At 47.4% G+C, this 20,023-nt stretch overlaps 1 protein-coding gene across 1 annotated transcript in view; it reads left to right on the forward strand.

The window, feature by feature from the left end:
• Positions 1 to 20,023, forward strand: part of LOC306982685 (pleckstrin homology domain-containing family A member 7-like) — a gene marked incomplete at both ends in the record, with an annotated part of 82,343 nt that overhangs the window by 52,122 nt on the left and 10,198 nt on the right. Inside the window, 7 exons of the mRNA XM_079583151.1 lie at positions 6 to 89; positions 4,918 to 5,043; positions 9,724 to 9,777; positions 9,899 to 9,991; positions 11,939 to 12,001; positions 15,039 to 15,119; positions 16,525 to 16,671. Coding sequence (XP_079439277.1) covers positions 6 to 89; positions 4,918 to 5,043; positions 9,724 to 9,777; positions 9,899 to 9,991; positions 11,939 to 12,001; positions 15,039 to 15,119; positions 16,525 to 16,671 — 648 coding nt within the window. The remainder of the gene's footprint in view (positions 1 to 5; positions 90 to 4,917; positions 5,044 to 9,723; positions 9,778 to 9,898; positions 9,992 to 11,938; positions 12,002 to 15,038; positions 15,120 to 16,524; positions 16,672 to 20,023) is intronic.

A 20,023-nucleotide genomic window follows, 5' to 3' on the forward strand; every position in this document is an offset into this window, starting at 1 on the left:
TTCAGACGTCCACGCTGGATCGCCGCTCGCTGCCCGTCTCTGGTCACATGACCCACACCATCAGCGCCCCCAGCCTGCACGGGAAAACTGTGAGAAAATACTGCAATACTACAACAACAACAACAACAACACATCAACAACAACAACAACAACAACAACAACAACACATCAACAACAACAACAACACATCAACAACAACAACAACAACAACAACACATCAACAACAACAACAACAACAACAACAACAACACATCAACAACAACAACAACAACAACACATCAACAACAACACTACTACAACAACAACAACAACGCTACAAGAGACTACTACAACACTATGGCTGTATCCGAATGTCCACACTATTCCCTATATAGTGACTATATAGTCACTATATAGTCACTATATAGGGACTATACAGTGGTCACATGTTGTAGGGGTCTCCGAATGTCCAGAGAGAAAAAAGTCGTCCACTCGAAATTTCCCACAATGCATCTGGAAAAGTAGTGAGCATCGATGGTCACTAAACGGCTCAATATTTCCCACAATGCACTGGGAGAGTGGGAGAAGAGCCTGACAGAGACAGGTCTGTGAACTAAACACGACTGAAGTAAATCAGCTGTTTCAGTCGAGTGTTTGTGTTTCTCAGGAATAAACGACCTAAATATAAACGGTTACGGTGAAAAGATGCTAACGTTAGCTGCTAACCTTTAGCTTGAGCTGTTAAATGACCGATAGCTTCATGCTAACGTTAGCTGCTAACCTTTAGCTGGAGCTGTTAAATGACCGATAGCTTCATGCTAACGTTAGCTGCTAACCTTTAGCTGGAGCTGTTAAATGACCGATAGCTTCATGCTAACGTTAGCTGCTAACCTTTAGCTTGAGCTGTTAAATGACCGATAGCGTCATGCTAACGTTAGCTGCTAACCTTTAGCTTGAGCTGTTAAATGACCGATAGCGTCATGCTAACGTTAGCTGCTAACCTTTAGCTTGAGCTGTTAAATGACCGATAGCATCATGCTAACATTAGCTGCTAACCTTTAGCTTGAGCTGTTAAATGACCGATAGCGTCATGCTAACGTTAGCTGCTAGCCTTTAGCTTGAGCTGTTAAATGACCGATAGCGTCATGCTAACGTTAGCTGCTAACCTTTAGCTTGAGCTGTTAAATGACCGATAGCTTCATGCTAACGTTAGCTACTAGCCTTTAGCTTTTGCTGTTAAATGATCGATAGCGTCATGCTAACGTTAGCTGCTAACCTTTAGCTGGAGCTGTTAAATGACCGATAGCTTCATGCTAACGTTAGCTGCTAACCTTTAGCTTGAGCTGTTAAATGACCGATAGCTTCATGCTAACGTTAGCTGCTAGCCTTTAGCTTGAGCTGTTAAATGACCGATAGCTTCATGCTAACGTTAGCTGCTAACCTTTAGCTTGAGCTGTTAAATGACCGATAGCGTCATGCTAACGTTAGCTGCTAACCTTTAGCTTGAGCTGTTAAATGACCGATAGCTTCATGCTAACGTTAGCTGCTAGCCTTTAGCTTGAGCTGTTAAATGACCGATAGCTTCATGCTAACGTTAGCTGCTAGCCTTTAGCTTGAGCTGTTAAATGACCGATAGCTTCATGCTAACGTTAGCTGCTAACCTTTAGCTTGAGCTGTTAAATGACCGATAGCGTCATGCTAACGTTAGCTGCTAACCTTTAGCTTGAGCTGTTAAATGACCGATAGCTTCATGCTAACGTTAGCTGCTAGCCTTTAGCTTGAGCTGTTAAATGACCGATAGCTTCATGCTAACGTTAGCTGCTAGCCTTTAGCTTGAGCTGTTAAATGACCGACAGCTTCATGCTAACGTTAGCTGCTAACCTTTAGCTTGAGCTGTTAAATGACCGACAGCTTCCTCTCGAATAATCCAGGTCATTCATGTAAAATCCATGTGAAGTAAAAGCGTATCCGACTTGTATTTATCATAAATATTCCACTGTCTCTGAGTTTGTTTTTTATCACAGAAATACTTCATTCCCGGAGTTTATTGAACTTTTATCAGATGTCGTCGCTCAGTCTGCTGGTGTTCGGACACCGGGCTCTGAGCGACTCTCAGCGTCTCTGAGCTCACGCTGGAGTGATTTTTTTTTTTTCCCTTTTTTTGTGATGACAGTAACGCCTGTAAAGGTGCCAAAACAGTCGTTCTGTTTCATAAAATAAACGTTTGTAGCAATAAATAAATTCAGATAAAAAACAAAAAACGTATCTGCAGCTGCAGCGCCTGACGTCACGCAGCGCGGAGGAAGTCGTGTGTTGTGTCCGAATCGCCAACAGAATCAGTGACTATATAGTGCGGCCTGTGTAGTGAATGAGGGGTCAGGGAGTAGACATTCGGATACAGCCTGTAACAACAGCAGCACTACAACAACAACAACACTACCACAACAACAACAACAACAACAACAACAACAACAACAACAACAACAACAACAACAACAACAACAGCAGCAGCAGCAGCAGCACTACAACAACAACAACACTACCACAACAACAACAACAACAACAACAACAACAACAACAACAACAGCAGCAGCAGCAGCAGCAGCACTACAACAACAACAACACTACCACAACAACAACAACAACAACAACAACTACAACAACAACAGCAGCAGCAGCAGCAGCAGCACTACAACAACAACAACACCACCACAACAACAACAACAACAACAACAACAGCAGCACTACAACAACAACAACAACAACAGCAGCACTATAACAACTACAACAACAACAACAACAACAACAACACAACAACAGCAGCACTATAACAACAGCAGCACTACCACAACAACAACAACAACTACAACACTACCACAACAACAACAACAACAACAACAGCAGCACTACAACAACAACAACACTACCACAACAACAACAACAACAACAACAGCACTACAACACTACCACAACTACAACAACAACAGCAGCACTACCACAACAACACAACAACAGCAGCACTACAACAACAACAACACAACAACAGCAGCACTATAACAACTACAACACTACCACAACAACAACAACAACAACAGCAGCAGCAGCACTACCACAACAACACAACAACAGCAGCACTATAACAACTACAACACTACCACAACAACAACTACAACACTACCACAACAACAACAACAACAACAACAACAACAACAACAACAGCAGCACTATAACAACAACAACACAACAGCAGCACTACCACAACAACAACAACAACTACAACACTACCACAACAACAACAACAACTACAACACTACCACAACAACAACAACAACAACAACAGCAGCACTATAACAACAACAACAACAGCAGCAGCACTATAACAACAACAACACAACAGCAGCACTACCACAACAACAACAACAACTACAACACTACCACAACAACAACAACAACTACAACACTACCACAACAACAACAACAACAACAACAACAGCAGCACTATAACAACAACACAACAACAGCAGCACTATAACAACTACAACAACAACAGCAGCACTATAACAACTACAACACTACCACAACAACAACTACAACACTACCACAACAACAACTACAACACTACCACAACAACAACAACCACAACAACCACAACCACAACAACAACCACAACAGCAACACAACAACAACAGCAGCAGCACTACCACAACAACACAACAACAGCAGCACTATAACAACTACAACACTACCACAACAACAACTACAACACTACCACAACAACAACAACAACAACAACAACAACAACAACAACAGCAGCACTATAACAACAACAACACAACAGCAGCACTACCACAACAACAACAACAACTACAACACTACCACAACAACAACAACAACTACAACACTACCACAACAACAACAACAACAACAACAGCAGCACTATAACAACAACACAACAACAGCAGCACTATAACAACTACAACAACAACAGCAGCACTATAACAACTACAACACTACCACAACAACAACTACAACACTACCACAACAACAACTACAACACTACCACAACAACAACTACAACACTACCACAACAACAACAACCACAACAACAACAACAACAACAGCAGCACTATAACAACAACACAACAGCAGCAGCAGCAGCACTATAACAGACTGCTACACTGCACAGAGACACGTTGGTTCTGCTCAGACGCGAGAGAGAAAACCTGAGCCTGATCTCGGGCGCCTGGAGAAGTTTGGAAAACAGTGGAAAAACCTACACAGAAACACCGACCACGAAGTGTAACTGTCACGGTTACTGCAGATAAAATGCCTCAAGTACAAGTACTGAAAGTATTGTGATACTTGATAAAGTATCAAGACCTGGTATTGCAGTACAAAGTATTGCGATCCAAATCTGATCCCATATTTTGTCCCAGCCCTAGTAATCATCGTAGTACTAGCAGCAGTAGTTTAATATGTATTTGCAGTAGTAGAGGTACTATTGGGAGTATTGCAGTATTGCAGTAGTAGAGGTTCTATTGGAAGTATTGCAGTATTGCAGTAGTAGAGGTACTATTGGGAGTATTGCAGTATTGCAGTAGTAGAGGTACTATTGGGAGTATTGCAGTATTGCAGTAGTAGAGGTTCTATTGGAAGTATTGCAGTATTGCAGTAGTAGAGGTACTATTGGGAGTATTGCAGTATTGCAGTAGTAGAGGTTCTATTGGGAGTACTGCAGTATTGCAGTGCTCTGTTTCAGCCTGAGGAGTTGACGCTGCTCCTGATCCAGTTGTAGTAGTTGCAGTAGTATCATTAGCAGTAATATGAGTAATCGGAGTATCGTAGCAGTAGTATTGGGAGTATTCATAGTATTGCAGTAGTAGAGGTAGTATCTGCAGTATTCGATATAGCAGTATTGCAGTACTGTGTCTGTTTCAGCCTGAGGAGTTGACGCTGCTCCTGATCCAGCTGCGCAGACAGCAGTCCAAGATGGCCGCCCTCAAACGAGACTTCCTGTCCGCTAGCCCCGCCCCCAGGGTCAGCCCGAGCCCCTGCTCTGCTCAGGTGGAAACCCTTTAGGGCCATACACTCAAAGAGGAGCCTATTGTACATGTTTGGCTGCTTCTCGTCTGTCTGTGGTCACATGGTGCGTCTCGTCTGTGGGTGCGGCTGCTTCTCCGTGATGTGCTGCTGTTAGCATGCTAGCCTGAGCGTTAGCATGTTGGCCTGAGCGTTAGCATTTTAACATGTTAGCCTGAGCAATAGCATGTTAACATGTTGGCCTGAGCATTAGCATGTTAGCATGTTAGCCTGAGCGTTAGTATGATAACATGCTGGCCTGAGCATTAGCATGTTGACATGCAAGCATTAGCATGCTAACACGTTAGCATGAGCGTTCGCATGTTGGCCTGAGTGTTAGCATGTTGACATGTTAGCCTGAGCATTAGCATGTTAACATGTTAGCATTAGCATTAGTATAATTGAAAAAAAAGAGAAGTTGCGTTTTTCCTAGTGTATGCAGGACATTATTCAGTCTCAAACATTACAGATCCAGATGTTTCCAGCTGTTCAGGTTTCTGCTCTAAATCCTTCATGAATGTTCTGACCTTTGGAGACGTGACTGTAGCTCAGAATGAGGCATCAGGGGGACCACGCCGTACATCACGGGGACCTCGCCGTATATCAGGCGGACCTCGCCGTATATCAGGGGGACCTCGTCGTACATCAGGGGGACCTCGCCGTATATCAGGGGGACCTCGCCGTATATCAGGGGGACCTCGCCGTATATCAGGGGGACCTCGTCTTATATCAGGAGGACCTCGCCGTATATCAGGAGGACCTCGCCGTATATCAGGAGGACCTCGCCGTATATCAGGAGGACCTCGCCGTATATCAGGGGGACCTCGTCGTACATCAGGCGGACCTCGCGTATATCAGGGGGACCTCGCCGTATATCAGGGGGACCTCGTCGTACATCAGGGGGACCTCGCCGTATATCAGGGGGACCTTGCCGTACATCAGGGGGACCTCGCGTATATCAGGGGGACCTCGCCGTATATCAGGGGGACCTCGTCGTACATCAGGGGGACCTCACCGTATATCAGACGGACCTCGCCGTATATCAGGCGGACCTTGCCGTATATCAGGCGGACCTCGCCGTATATCAGGGGGACCTCGCCGTATATCAGGGGGACCTCGTCGTACATCAGGGGGACCTCGCGTATATCAGGGGGACCTCACCGTATATCAGGGGGACCTCGTCGTACATCAGGGGGACCTCGCCGTATATCAGGGGGACCTTGCCGTACATCAGGGGGACCTCGCGTATATCAGACGGACCTCGCCGTACATCAGACGGACCTCGCCGTATATCAGGCGGACCTCGCCGTATATCAGGGGGACCTCGGCGTATATCAGATGGACCTCGCGTATATCAGGGGGACCTCGCCGTATATCAGGGGGACCTCGCCGTATATCAGGGGGACCTCGCCGTATATCAGGCGGACCTCGCCGTATATCAGGGGGACCTCGCCGTATATCAGGGGGACCTCGCCGTACATCAGGGGGACCTCGCCGTATATCAGGGGGACCTCGCCGTATATCAGGGGGACCTCGCCGTATATCAGACGGACCTCGCCGTATATCAGACGGACCTCGCCGTATATCAGGGGGACCTCGCCGTATATCAGACGGACCTCGCCGTATATCAGGGGGACCTTGCCGTACATCAGGGGGACCTCGCGTATATCAGGGGGACCTCGCCGTATATCAGGGGGACCTCGTCGTACATCAGGGGGACCTCGCCGTATATCAAGGGGACCTCGCCGTATATCAGGGGGACCTCGTCTTATATCAGGCGGACCTTGCCGTATATCAGACGGACCTCGCCGTATATCAGGCGGACCTTGCCGTATATCAGGCGGACCTCGCCGTATATCGGGGGGACCTCGCCGTATATCAGGGGGACCTCGCCGTATATCAGACGGACCTCGGCGTATATCAGGGGGACCTCGCGTATATCGGGGGGACCTCGCCGTACATCAGGGGGACCTCGCCGTATATCAGGGGGACCTCGCCGTATATCAGACGGACCTCGGCGTATATCAGGGGGACCTCGCCGTATATCAGGGGGACCTCGCCGTATATCAGACGGACCTCGCCGTATATCAGGCGGACCTCGCCGTATATCAGACGGACCTCGCCGTATATCAGACGGACCTCGCCATATATCAGGGGGACCTCGCCGTATATCAGACGGACCTCGCCGTATATCAGGGGGACCTCGCCGTATATCAGACGGACCTCGCCGTATATCAGACGGACCTCGCCGTATATCAGGCGGACCTCGCCGTACATCAGACGGACCTCGCCGTATATCAGGCGGACCTCGCCGTACATCAGACGGACCTCGCCGTATATCAGACGGACCTCGCCGTATATCAGACGGACCTCGCCGTACATCAGACGGACCTCGCCGTATATCAGGCGGACCTCGCCGTATATCAGGCGGACCTCGCCGTATATCAGACGGACCTCGCCGTATATCAGGGGGACCTCGCCGTATATCAGGGGGACCTCGCCGTATATCAGACGGACCTCGCCGTATATCAGGGGGACCTCGCCGTATATCAGACGGACCTCGCCGTATATCAGACGGACCTCGCCGTATATCAGGGGGACCTCGCCGTATATCAGACGGACCTCGCCGTATATCAGGGGGACCTCGCCGTATATCAGACGGACCTCGCCGTATATCAGACGGACCTCGCCGTACATCAGACGGACCTCGCCGTATATCAGACGGACCTCGCCGTATATCAGACGGACCTCGCCGTATATCAGGGGGACCTCGCCGTATATCAGACGGACCTCGCCGTATATCAGGGGGACCTCGCCGTATATCAGACGGACCTCGCCGTATATCAGACGGACCTCGCCGTACATCAGACGGACCTCGCCGTATATCAGGCGGACCTCGCCGTACATCAGGGGGACCTCGCCGTACATCAGGGGGACCTCGCCGTATATCAGGGGGACCTCGCCGTATATCAGACGGACCTCGCCGTATATCAGACGGACCTCGCCGTATATCAGGGGGACCTCGCCGTATATCAGGGGGACCGCGCCGTACATCAGGGGGAACTTGCCGTACATCAGGGGGACCTCGCCGTATATCAGGGGGACCTCGCCGTATATCAGGGGGACCTCACCGTATATCAGGGGGACCTCGCCGTATATCAGACGGACCTCGCCGTACATCAGACGGACCTCGCCGTATATCAGGCGGACCTCGCCGTACATCAGGGGGACCTCGCCGTATATCAGGGGGACCTCGCCGTATATCAGACGGACCTCGCCGTATATCAGACGGACCTCGCCGTATATCAGACGGACCTCGCCGTATATCAGGGGGACCTCGCCGTATATCAGGGGGACCTCGCCGTATATCAGGGGGACCTCGCCGTACATCAGGGGGACCTCGCCGTATATCAGACGGACCTCGCCGTATATCAGGCGGACCTCGCCGTATATCAGGCGGACCTCGCCGTATATCAGGGGGACCTCGCCGTATATCAGGCGGACCTCGCCGTACATCAGGGGGACCTCGCCGTATATCAGGGGGACCTCGCCGTATATCAGGGGGACCTCGCCGTACATCAGGGGGACCTCGCCGTATATCAGGGGGACCTCGCCGTATATCAGACGGACCTCGCCGTATATCAGACGGACCTCGCCGTATATCAGACGGACCTCGCCGTATATCAGACGGACCTCGCCGTATATCAGGGGGACCTCGCCGTAAATCAGGGGGACCTCGCCGTATATCAGACGGACCTCGCCGTATATCAGGGGGACCTCGCCGTATATCAGGGGGACCTCGCCGTATATCAGGCGGACCTCGCCGTATATCAGGGGGACCTCGCCGTATATCAGGGGGACCTCGCCGTATATCAGGGGGACCTCGCCGTACATCAGGGGGACCTCGCCGTATATCAGACGGACCTCGCCGTATATCAGACGGACCTCGCCGTATATCAGGGGGACCTCGCCGTATATCAGGGGGACCTCGCCGTATATCAGGGGGACCTCGCCGTATATCAGGGGGACCTCGCCGTATATCAGGCGGACCTCGCCGTATATCAGGCGGACCTCGCCGTATATCAGGCGGACCTCGCCGTATATCAGGCGGACCTCGCCGTATATCGGGGGGACCTCGCCGTATATCAGGGGGACCTCGCCGTACATCCGGGGGACCTCGCCGTATATCAGGGGGACCTCGCGTATATCGGGGGGACCTCGCCGTATATCAGGCGGACCTCGCCGTATATCAGGCGGACCTCGCCGTATATCAGGGGGACCTCGCCGTATATCAGGGGGACCTCGCCGTATATCAGGCGGACCTCGCCGTATATCAGGCGGACCTCGCCGTATATCAGGGGGACCTCGCCGTATATCAGACGGACCTCGCCGTACATGTAGGAACAGGCTCCGAGCTAGAGGTGTTTCTGTGATTTCTGTGATAATTACCATAATTACAAGACCGTAGGAAGTTAGCATTAGCATATTAGCATGAGTGTTAGCATGAGTGTTAGCATGAGCTGTGGCTGCAGGATCCGTACCAGGAAATGGAATATAAATAAATAAATGTCTGTTTTTTTGCTTTTAAACATATTTTAAGATAAGGCTCATTTATCTGGACGTTTTATTTCATTTCTTTGACCTGAGGTGACCTGTTGTTCTCAGGTGGACGACTCGTACCTGCGGCTGAAGAAGGACCTGGACTTCCTCGACCTCAAGGTGACTCTCCTTAGTACTAATATACTGGAATACTGCAGTACTGCAGTACTTTTACTAATGCACTAACCTGTGACAGTCCCAGTGACAGTCTGTAGTAACTGTGTAATAACTGTGTGGTCAGATCCGCGCTCTGCAGCCGCTGATCTCTGCGGTGCACAGTCTGTTACTGCACTGCACTGCTGGGCCCCTCGCCCCCCCGGGGCCCCCAGTACAAGTAAGAGCGATGAGGACACAGAAGTGCTGCTGAGTCTCTGTGACGAGCTTCGAAAAAACTCACTGCACCAAAGAGCAGGGGCCAAACGTTTGGAACAGTCCGGGCCCCCGGGCCCCCAGGGCCCCCGGACCCCCAGGGCCCCCCTGTGAAAGACTGGACTGTTATAAAACACTAAGCAGCGATTACTGAAGCTCGAGTTCTTTATTGGACTTATTCAGTTTCAAACATGTTTCTGTTTATTTAAGTGATCTCGGGCCCCCAGCTCGGTGTCGCCCCCTGGGGGCCCGGCCCTCGTGGAGACCCAGCAGTGCTGTCTGTGGAGCATGTGTCACTGCAGAGAAGAAACCTGAAGGTCGGCGTCTGGTCCAGTCAGACTTTATTACAGTCACAGATTCACCTGAAGCTCCGGTCGGATCTTTAGAAACAGAACCTTCCCTCAAACAGAACCTTCCCTCAGACAGAACCTTCCCTCAAACAGAACCTTCCCTCAAACAGAACCTTCCCTCAAACAGAACCTTCCCTCAGACAGAACCTTCCCTCAAACAGAACCTTCCCTCAAACAGAACCTTCCCTCAAACAGAACCTTCCCTCAGACAGAACCTTCCCTCAAACAGAACCTTCCCTCAAACAGAACCTTCCCTCAAACAGAACCTTTCCTCAGACAGAACCTTCCCTCAGACAGAACCTTCCCTCAAACAGAACCTTCTCTCAGACAGAACCTTCCCTCAGACAGAACCTTCCCTCAGACAGAACCTTCCCTCAGACAGAACCTTCCCTCAAACAGAACCTTCCCTCAGACAGAACCTTCCCTCAAACAGAACCTTCCCTCAGACAGAACCTTCCCTCAAACAGAACCTTCTCTCAGACAGAACCTTCCCTCAGACAGAACCTTCCCTCAGACAGAACCTTCCCTCAAGCAGAACCTTCCCTCAAACAGAACCTTCCCTCAGACAGAACCTTCCCTCAGACAGAACCTTCCCTCAAACAGAACCTTCCCTCAAACAGAACCTTCCCTCAAATAGAGCCTTCCCTCAGACAGAACCTTCCCTCAGACAGAACCTTCCCTCAGACAGAACCTTCCCTCAGACAGAACCTTCCCTCAAACAGAACCTTCCCTCAAACAGAACCTTCCTCAGACAGAACCTTCCCTCAGACAGAACCTTCCCTCAAATAGAACCTTCCCTCAGACAGAACCTTCCCTCAGACAGAACCTTCCCTCAAACAGAACCTTCCCTCAGACAGAACCTTCCCTCAAACAGAACCTTCCTCAGACAGAACCTTCCCTCAAACAGAACCTTCCCTCAGACAGAACCTTCCCTCAAACAGAACCTTCCCTCAGACAGAACCTTCCCTCAGACAGAACCTTCCCTCAGACAGAACCTTCCCTCAAACAGAACCTTCCCTCAGACAGAACCTTCCCTCAGACAGAACCTTCCCTCAGACAGAACCTTCCCTCAGACAGAACCTTTCCTCAGACAGAACCTTCCCTCAAACAGAACCTTCCCTCAAACAGAACCTTCCCTCAGACAGAACCTTTCCTCAGACAGAACCTTCCCTCAAACAGAACCTTCCCCAAACGCCGACCTTTAGGGCGTAGAACCATCAACCCATCGCTTCCTGTGACTCTAGTGCTGCTGATGCTCCGTCTCCGCGGTAACGGTGGCTCAGACTGAGGGAAGATCAGAGTGTCCAATGTGCGGCCCGCGGGCCTAATGCGGCCCAGTGCAGAGGGTGCTCCTGAACCCTCGGCAGAACATTATTATTGGGCCATTTTTACATAAATATAAAAACATTTAAATCCTCAGAATGGAGCCGCCCTGTGACGTCATTAAGCGTGTGTGACCCCGCCCCCTGCGCTCCCATTGGCTGCAGCAAACCCATGACGTCATCTCTCACAGACGCCATTGGTCGATGTTTGTCCTGACGTCTGTAATGCCTGTGTTTTAGGCAGGGGGCGCCGTGACGCTGAGGGAGAGCAAAGCGGTGAGAGCGGCGGACAGCGACGTGGACGTGAGTGTCACATGACCATCACATGACCGTCACATGACCGTCACATGACCGTCACATGACCGTCACAGGACCGTCACATGACCGTCACACAACCGCCACATGACCAGTGTCACATGACCGCCACATGACCATCACATGACCGTCACATGACCATCACATGACCGTCACATGACCGTCACATGACCGCCACATGACCAGTGTCACATGACCGTCACATGACCGTCACATGACCGTCACATGACCATCACATGACCGTCACATGACCGTCACATGACCGCCACATGACCAGTGCCACATGACCGCCACATGACCGTCACATGACCGTTACATGACCGTCACATGACCGCCACATGACCGTCACATGACCGTCACATGACCGTCACATGACCGCCACATGACCGTCACATGACCGCCACATGACCGTCACATGACCGCCACATGACCGTCACATGACCGTCACAAGACCGTCACATGACCGTCACATGACCGTCACATGACCGTCACATGACCGTCACATGACCGTCACATGACCGTCACATGACCGTCACAGGACCGTCACATGACCGTCACACAACCGCCACATGACCAGTGTCACATGACCGCCACATGACCATCACATGACCGTCACATGACCATCACATGACCGTCACATGACCGTCACATGACCGCCACATGACCAGTGTCACATGACCGTCACATGACCGTCACATGACCGTCACATGACCATCACATGACCGTCACATGACCGTCACATGACCGCCACATGACCGCCACATGACCGTCACATGACCAGTGCCACATGACCGTCACATGACCGTCACATGACCGTCACATGACCATCACATGACCGTCACATGACCGTCACATGACCGCCACATGACCGTCACATGACCGTTACATGACCGTCACATGACCGCCACATGACCGTCACATGACCGTCACATGACCGTCACATGACCGCCACATGACCGTCACATGACCGCCACATGACCGTCACATGACCGCCACATGACCGTCACATGACCGTCACAAGACCATCACATGACCGTCACATGACCGTCACATGACCGTCACATGACCGTCACATGACCGTCACATGACCGTCACATGACCGTCACATGACCGTCACTTGACCGTTACATGACCGTCACATGACCGCCACATGACCGTCACATGACCGTCACATGACCGTCACATGACCGCCACATGACCGTCACATGACCGTCACATGACCGTCACATGACCGCCACATGACCGTCACATGACTGTCACATGTCTGTCACATGACCACCACATGACCGTCACACGACCGTCACATGACCACCACATGACCGTCACATGACCGTCACATGACCACCACATGACCACCACATGACCGTCACATGACCACCACATGACCACCACATGACCGTCACACGACCGTCACATGACCATCACATGACCGTCACATGACCACCACATGACCGTCACATGACCGCCACATGACCACCACATGACCGTCACATGACCAGTGTCACATGACCGTCACATGACCGTCACATGACCGCCACATGACCGCCACATGACCGTCACATGACCGCCACATGACCGTCACATGACCGTCACATGACCGTTACATGACCGCCACATGACCGTCACAAGACCGTCACATGACCATCACATGACCGTCACATGACCGTCACATGACCATCACATGACCGCCACATGACCGTCACATGACCGTCACATGACCGTCACATGACCACCACATGACCGTTACATGACCGCCACATGACCGTCACAAGACCGTCACATGACCATCACATGACCGTCACATGACCGTCACATGACCATCACATGACCGTCACATGACCACCACATGACCACCACATGACCGTCACATGACCATCACATGACCGTCACACGACCGTCACACGACCGTCACATCACCACCACATGACCGTCACACGACCGTCACATGACCGTCACACGACCGTCACATCACCACCACATGACCGTCACATGACCGTCACATGACCGTCACATGACCATCACATGACCATCACATGACCATCACATGACCATCACATGACCGTCACACGACCGTCACATCACCACCACATGACCGTCACACGACCGTCACATGACCGTCACACGACCGCCACATGACCATCACATGACCATCACATGACCATCACATGACCATCACATGACCACCACATGACCGCCACATGACCATCACATGACCATCACATGACCATCACATGACCGTCACATGACCGTCACATGACCGCCACATGACCATCACATGACCATCACATGACCATCACATGACCATCACATGACCGTCACATGACCGTCACATGACCGCCACATGACCGTCACACGACCGCCACACGACCGCCACATGACCGCCACATGACCGTCACATGACCGTCAAATGACCGCCACATGACCGTCACATGACCGTCACATGACCGCCACATGACCGTCACATGACCGTCACACGACCGCCACACGACCGTCACATGACCGTCACATGACCGCCACATGACCGTCACATGACCGTCACATGACCGCCACATGACCGTCACATGACCGTCACATGACCGCCACATGACCGCCACATGACCGTCACATGACTGTCACATGACCGTCACATGACCGTCACATGACCGTCACATGTCCGTCACATGACCGTCACATGACCATCACATGACCGTCACATGACCACCACATGACTGTCACATGACCGTCACATGACCACCACATGACTGTCACATGACCGTCACATGACCGTCACATGACCGTCACATGACCGCCACATGACCGTCACATGACCGCCACATGACCGTCACATGACCGTCACATGACCGCCACATGACCGTCACATGACCGTCACATGACCGTCACATGACCGTCACATGACCGTCACATGACCGCCACATGACCGTCACATGACCGTCACATGACCGCCACATGACCACCACATGACCGTCACATGACCAGTGTCACATGACCCCGGTACAGACGCGGGTTAACGGCGTGTCTGTTTCAGGTGAAGCTCAGTCGTCTGTGTGAACAGGACAAGGCTCTGAAGGAGCTGCAGGAAACGATCAGCGCGCTGTCAGAGGACAAGGTCTGCAGCCACAGCCGCCCCGAGGCAACGCGCACACTCACACACACACACACACGCACACAGACATACACACACATACACACACATACACTCACATGCATTTATATTTTCTTGACATCTTTTGAGTTTGTGGGACTTTTTTTTATTTATTTTTTTGCATTTCTTATATTTTTAAACCATTTGGAAAGTTTTGGAACATTTTGGAAAAGTTGTATTTTTTTGTTTTAGAATTTGCTTTCAAAATAAAAATAAAATAAAAACATTTAGATATGTTTTTAAATCTTCTGAAACACTTAGGAACATTTTGGAAAAGTTTTTATTTATTTATTATTATTATTATTTGATCAGATCGGATAAGAAAAGCCTTTATTGATCACAATGGAGAAATGTACTTGTCACATTCAGCTCTCAGAAACACTCAGGGGCAAATAGGCAGAAAATGTGAGAAAAAAAACAATGAAAGAGTTTCTTCTGTACAATGATACCAAGGACTTTGTGGGGACAAAAGTACAAACAGTGAATAATAAAGTAAACAGACTATAACAAACAGAGTCAGTGTTAGAGCAGGTTTACATCGTAGTTGATAAAGTGGTTTAAAGGGGGGTTATTCTGCAAAATGGACTTTTTCAAGCTTCCCATCATGTTATTATGTCATTCCCTCATTAAAAACATGGCTGAAGTGTTGCCTTGGCACATTCACGTATTTCTGAGTAATCTGTAAAAACTCTGATGGCGGCCATTTTGAGTAATCTGTAAAAACTCTGATGGCGGCCATTTTAGGGATAGGTTTGCCTGAGTCCTCCTAGGAACGCCCCCACCTCCTGGAGACGCCTCCGAGCCGAGTAACCAACCACTGCTCCTCAGCAGAACCCCCTCCCCACTGATGCCACAGACAGCGTGTGGAGGGGGCGTGTCTAAAGGCTCAGAGGTTCTTAAAGAGACAGACGCCTATTTCAAGACATTCACTACAGCCATTTTGAGAGAGACATTTTATACAAGGCAGTTATTCTAATTTACTGCATTTACAGACCAACAGAAGGTTTGTCATCATTGTAGTGAGATATAGACTGGAGCTATGGGACTGACAAAAGCAGAACACCCCCTCTTTAAAGCAGAACACCCCCTCTTTAAAGCAGAACACGCCCTCTTTAAACACAGGATTATTGAGTTATTCAGTGAGGACGATCAACTGTGAAAAAGCAAAATGTAGGACATTGTTTGAAAAATGTAAAATGTCTGTGATTCTGACGGATTTATTGAGCTTTGAGCCCAGTTATAGTTTATTCAAAAACGAAACCAGATCCAAATTCCCTTTGTTTCTAATGCGTCACAGAATAAAGTTTAAACATTTTAACTCTGAACATTATTTAGTTAAATCCTGACCAGACGTTTCCTGTTTTTCCAGGATCAGTTGGAGAGTGTGTTGGCGCTGTGTCACCAGCAGGTGGAGCAGTCCTCTGACCCTGACGCTCTGCAGAAAGTCTCTCTGCATCAGAAGCTTCTGCAGGAGGACCTGGTGCATCTGCGGGCGCAGCTCTCACGCACTTTCACGGTAAACAGAAAATCACCTGAGATTAAATCATCTGAGATTAAATCACCTGAGATTAAATCACCTGAGATTAAATCACCTGAGATTAAATCACCTGAGATTAACTCATCTGAGATTAACTCACCTGAGATTAAGTCACCTGAGATTAAATCACCTGAGATTAAATCACCTGAGATTAAATCACCTGAGATTAACTCACTGAGATTAACTCACCTGAGATTAACTCACTGAGATTAACTCACCTGAGATTAAATCACCTGAGATTAAATCACCTGAGATTAAATCACCTGAGATTAACTCACTGAGATTAACTCACCTGAGATTAACTCACTGAGATTAACTCACCTGAGATTAACTCACTGAGATTAACTCACCTGAGATTAAATCACCTGAGATTAAATCACCTGAGATTAAATCAACTGAGATTAAATCAACTGAGATTAACTCACCTGAGATTAACTCATCTGAGATTAAATCACCTGAGATTAAATCACCTGAGATTAAATCAACTGAGATTAAATCAACTGAGATTAACTCACCTGAGATTAACTCATCTGAGATTAACTCACTGAGATTAAATCACCTGAGATTAAATCACCTGAGATTAACTCACCTGAGATTAACTCACCTGAGATTAACTCATCTGAGATTAAATCAACTGAGATTAAATCACCTGAGATTAAATCACCTGAGATTAAATCAACTGAGATTAAATCAACTGAGATTAACTCACCTGAGATTAACTCATCTGAGATTAACTCACTGAGATTAAATCACCTGAGATTAAATCACCTGAGATTAACTCACCTGAGATTAACTCACCTGAGATTAACTCATCTGAGATTAAATCAACTGAGATTAAATCAACTGAGATTAAATCAACTGAGATTAAATCAACTGAGATTAAATCATCTGAGATTAAATCACCTGAGATTAAATCACCTGAGATTAAATCACCTGAGATTAACTCACTGAGATTAACTCACCTGAGATTAAATCACCTGAGATTAAATCACCTGAGATTAACTCACCTGAGATTAACTCACCTGAGATTAAATCACCTGAGATTAACTCACCTGAGATTTAATCACCTGAGATTAAATCAACTGAGATTAAATCACCTGAGATTAAATCAACTGAGATTAACTCACTGAGATTAACTCACCTGAGATTAAATCACCTGAGATTAAATCACCTGAGATTAACTCACCTGAGATTAAGTCACCTGAGATTAAATCACCTGAGATTAACTCACCTGAGATTAAATCAACTGAGATTAACTCACCTGAGATTAAGTCACCTGAGATTAAATCACCTGAGATTAAATCAACTGAGATTAAATCAACTGAGATTAACTCACCTGAGATTAACTCATCTGAGATTAAATCACCTGAGATTAAATCAACTGAGATTAAATCAACTGAGATTAACTCACCTGAGATTAACTCATCTGAGATTAACTCACTGAGATTAAATCACCTGAGATTAAATCACCTGAGATTAACTCACTGAGATTAAATCACCTGAGATTAAATCACCTGAGATTAACTCACCTGAGATTAACTCACCTGAGATTAACTCATCTGAGATTAAATCAACTGAGATTAAATCAACTGAGATTAAATCAACTGAGATTAAATCAACTGAGATTAAATCATCTGAGATTAAATCACCTGAGATTAAATCACCTGAGATTAAATCACCTGAGATTAACTCACTGAGATTAACTCACCTGAGATTAAATCACCTGAGATTAAATCACCTGAGATTAAATCACCTGAGATTAAATCACCTGAGATTAACTCACTGAGATTAACTCACCTGAGATTAAATCACCTGAGATTAAATCACCTGAGATTAACTCACCTGAGATTAACTCACCTGAGATTAAATCACCTGAGATTAACTCACCTGAGATTTAATCACCTGAGATTAAATCAACTGAGATTAAATCACCTGAGATTAAATCACCTGAGATTAAATCACCTGAGATTAACTCACCTGAGATTAACTCACCTGAGATTAAATCAACTGAGATTAAATCAATTGAGATTAACTCACCTGAGATTAACTCATCTGAGATTAAATCACCTGAGATTAAATCACCTGAGATTAAATCACCTGAGATTAACTCACTGAGATTAACTCACCTGAGATTAAATCACCTGAGATTAAATCACCTGAGATTAACTCACCTGAGATTAAATCACCTGAGATTAAATCACCTGAGATTAACTCACCTGAGATTTAATCACCTGAGATTAAATCAACTGAGATTAAATCACCTGAGATTAAATCAACTGAGATTAAATCAACTGAGATTAACTCACCTGAGATTAACTCATCTGAGATTAACTCACTGAGATTAAATCACCTGAGATTAAATCACCTGAGATTAACTCATCTGAGATTAACTCACTGAGATTAAATCACCTGAGATTAAATCACCTGAGATTAAATCACCTGAGATTAACTCACTGAGATTAAATCACCTGAGATTAAATCACCTGAGATTAAATCACCTGAGATTAACTCACCTGAGATTAACTCATCTGAGATTAACTCACCTGAGATTAAATCAACTGAGATTAAATCAACTGAGATTAAATCAACTGAGATTAAATCAACTGAGATTAAATCACCTGAGATTAACTCACTGAGATTAAATCACCTGAGATTAAATCACCTGAGATTAAATCACCTGAGATTAACTCACTGAGATTAACTCACCTGAGATTAACTCACCTGAGATTAACTCATCTGAGATTAACTCACCTGAGATTAAATCACCTGAGATTAAATCAACTGAGATTAAATCAACTGAGATTAAATCATCTGAGATTAAATCACCTGAGATTAAATCACCTGAGATTAAATCACCTGAGATTAACTCACTGAGATTAACTCACCTGAGATTAAATCACCTGAGATTAAATCACCTGAGATTAACTCACCTGAGATTAACTCACCTGAGATTAAATCACCTGAGATTAACTCACCTGAGATTAACTCACCTGAGATTAACTCACCTGAGATTAAATCACCTGAGATTAACTCACCTGAGATTTAATCACCTGAGATTAAATCAACTGAGATTAAATCACCTGAGATTAAATCAACTGAGATTAACTCACTGAGATTAACTCACCTGAGATTAAATCACCTGAGATTAAATCATCTGAGATTAAATCATCTGAGATTAAATCACCTGAGATTAAATCACCTGAGATTAACTCACTGAGATTAACTCACCTGAGATTAAATCACCTGAGATTAAATCACCTGAGATTAACTCACCTGAGATTAACTCACCTGAGATTAAATCAACTGAGATTAAATCACCTGAGATTAATTC

Source organism: Gobius niger, assembly GCF_951799975.1.
Source record: "Gobius niger genome assembly, contig: SCAFFOLD_32, whole genome shotgun sequence".
Classification (NCBI taxonomy): domain Eukaryota; kingdom Metazoa; phylum Chordata; class Actinopteri; order Gobiiformes; family Gobiidae; genus Gobius; species Gobius niger.